At 32.3% G+C, this 839-nt stretch overlaps 1 protein-coding gene across 1 annotated transcript; it reads left to right on the top strand.

Moving 5' to 3' along the window:
* Window positions 1-6: 6 nt before the first annotated feature.
* Window positions 7-833, top strand: LOC106881249 (deoxynucleoside triphosphate triphosphohydrolase SAMHD1). The gene has a single exon (XM_014931569.2). It carries the CDS (start codon window positions 79-81, stop codon window positions 631-633), a length of 555 nt encoding a protein of 184 aa, XP_014787055.1. The 5' UTR covers window positions 7-78; the 3' UTR covers window positions 634-833.
* The last annotated feature ends 6 nt before the right edge of the window (window positions 834-839 follow it).

Raw genomic sequence — 839 nt, 5'->3', positions numbered from 1 at the left:
GACGTTGATAAATGGGATTATCTGGCGAGAGATTCCCATTTTCTTGGTATCGGAAAATCCTTTGATCACGAAAGAATAATGAAAATGTCCAAAGTAATAGATGGTGAAATATGCTACAGAGACAAAACTCTTGATAATTTCTATGATATGTTTTATTCACGATATCGATTACATAAAACGGCTTACCAACACAAAACTGTTCTTCTGTTTAACAAACTACTTGGCGAAGCCTTCAAATCCGCAGATAAACACCTGAAAATTTTCGAAAAGGTTGACGATATGGAAATATTTACTTATTTTACTGATAGTATTTTTGAGGAGATATTAAAGGATAAGAATAATGAAGATCTCAAAGAGGCTCGGAATAAATTGAAGGATATAATCTATCGATCTTATAAGTACAAAAGGGATGGAAAAAAACAAGACGGAGAAATATTCTGTGACGCCAGTATTAATTATGGAGCTGGAGAAGGAAATCCATTAGAGATAATACCATTTTATAATAAGCTTGAGAGCGGATCATTGAAATATACATCAACTAAAAGAGTTCGACTAGAAGAGATGCTTTTACTTCCAAAGAAATTTTGTTTGAATATCAGATATCATTTTGAAAAGAAAAGTGAAAATGCATAAAAAAGAAAGTCAGAAAATAAAAATGAATCATTAAAAAAAAAGCGCAATAATTAATGAGAAATAATTTTAAAAAAAGGATGGATTATTCCTTTCTACTATAGGAACAAGGCCGGTAATTTGACGGAGGGCGTAAGTCGGCTATATGGATTCCAGTAAGCAACTGGTACTTAATTTATTGATCCCCGAAAGGATGAAAGGCAAAGTCG

This window comes from Octopus bimaculoides, unplaced genomic scaffold (assembly GCF_001194135.2).
Source record: "Octopus bimaculoides isolate UCB-OBI-ISO-001 unplaced genomic scaffold, ASM119413v2 Scaffold_151913, whole genome shotgun sequence".
Lineage (NCBI taxonomy): Eukaryota > Metazoa > Mollusca > Cephalopoda > Octopoda > Octopodidae > Octopus > Octopus bimaculoides.
Note: the sequence above shows the minus strand (reverse complement) of the source record. Positions and strands in the feature narration are given on the sequence as shown.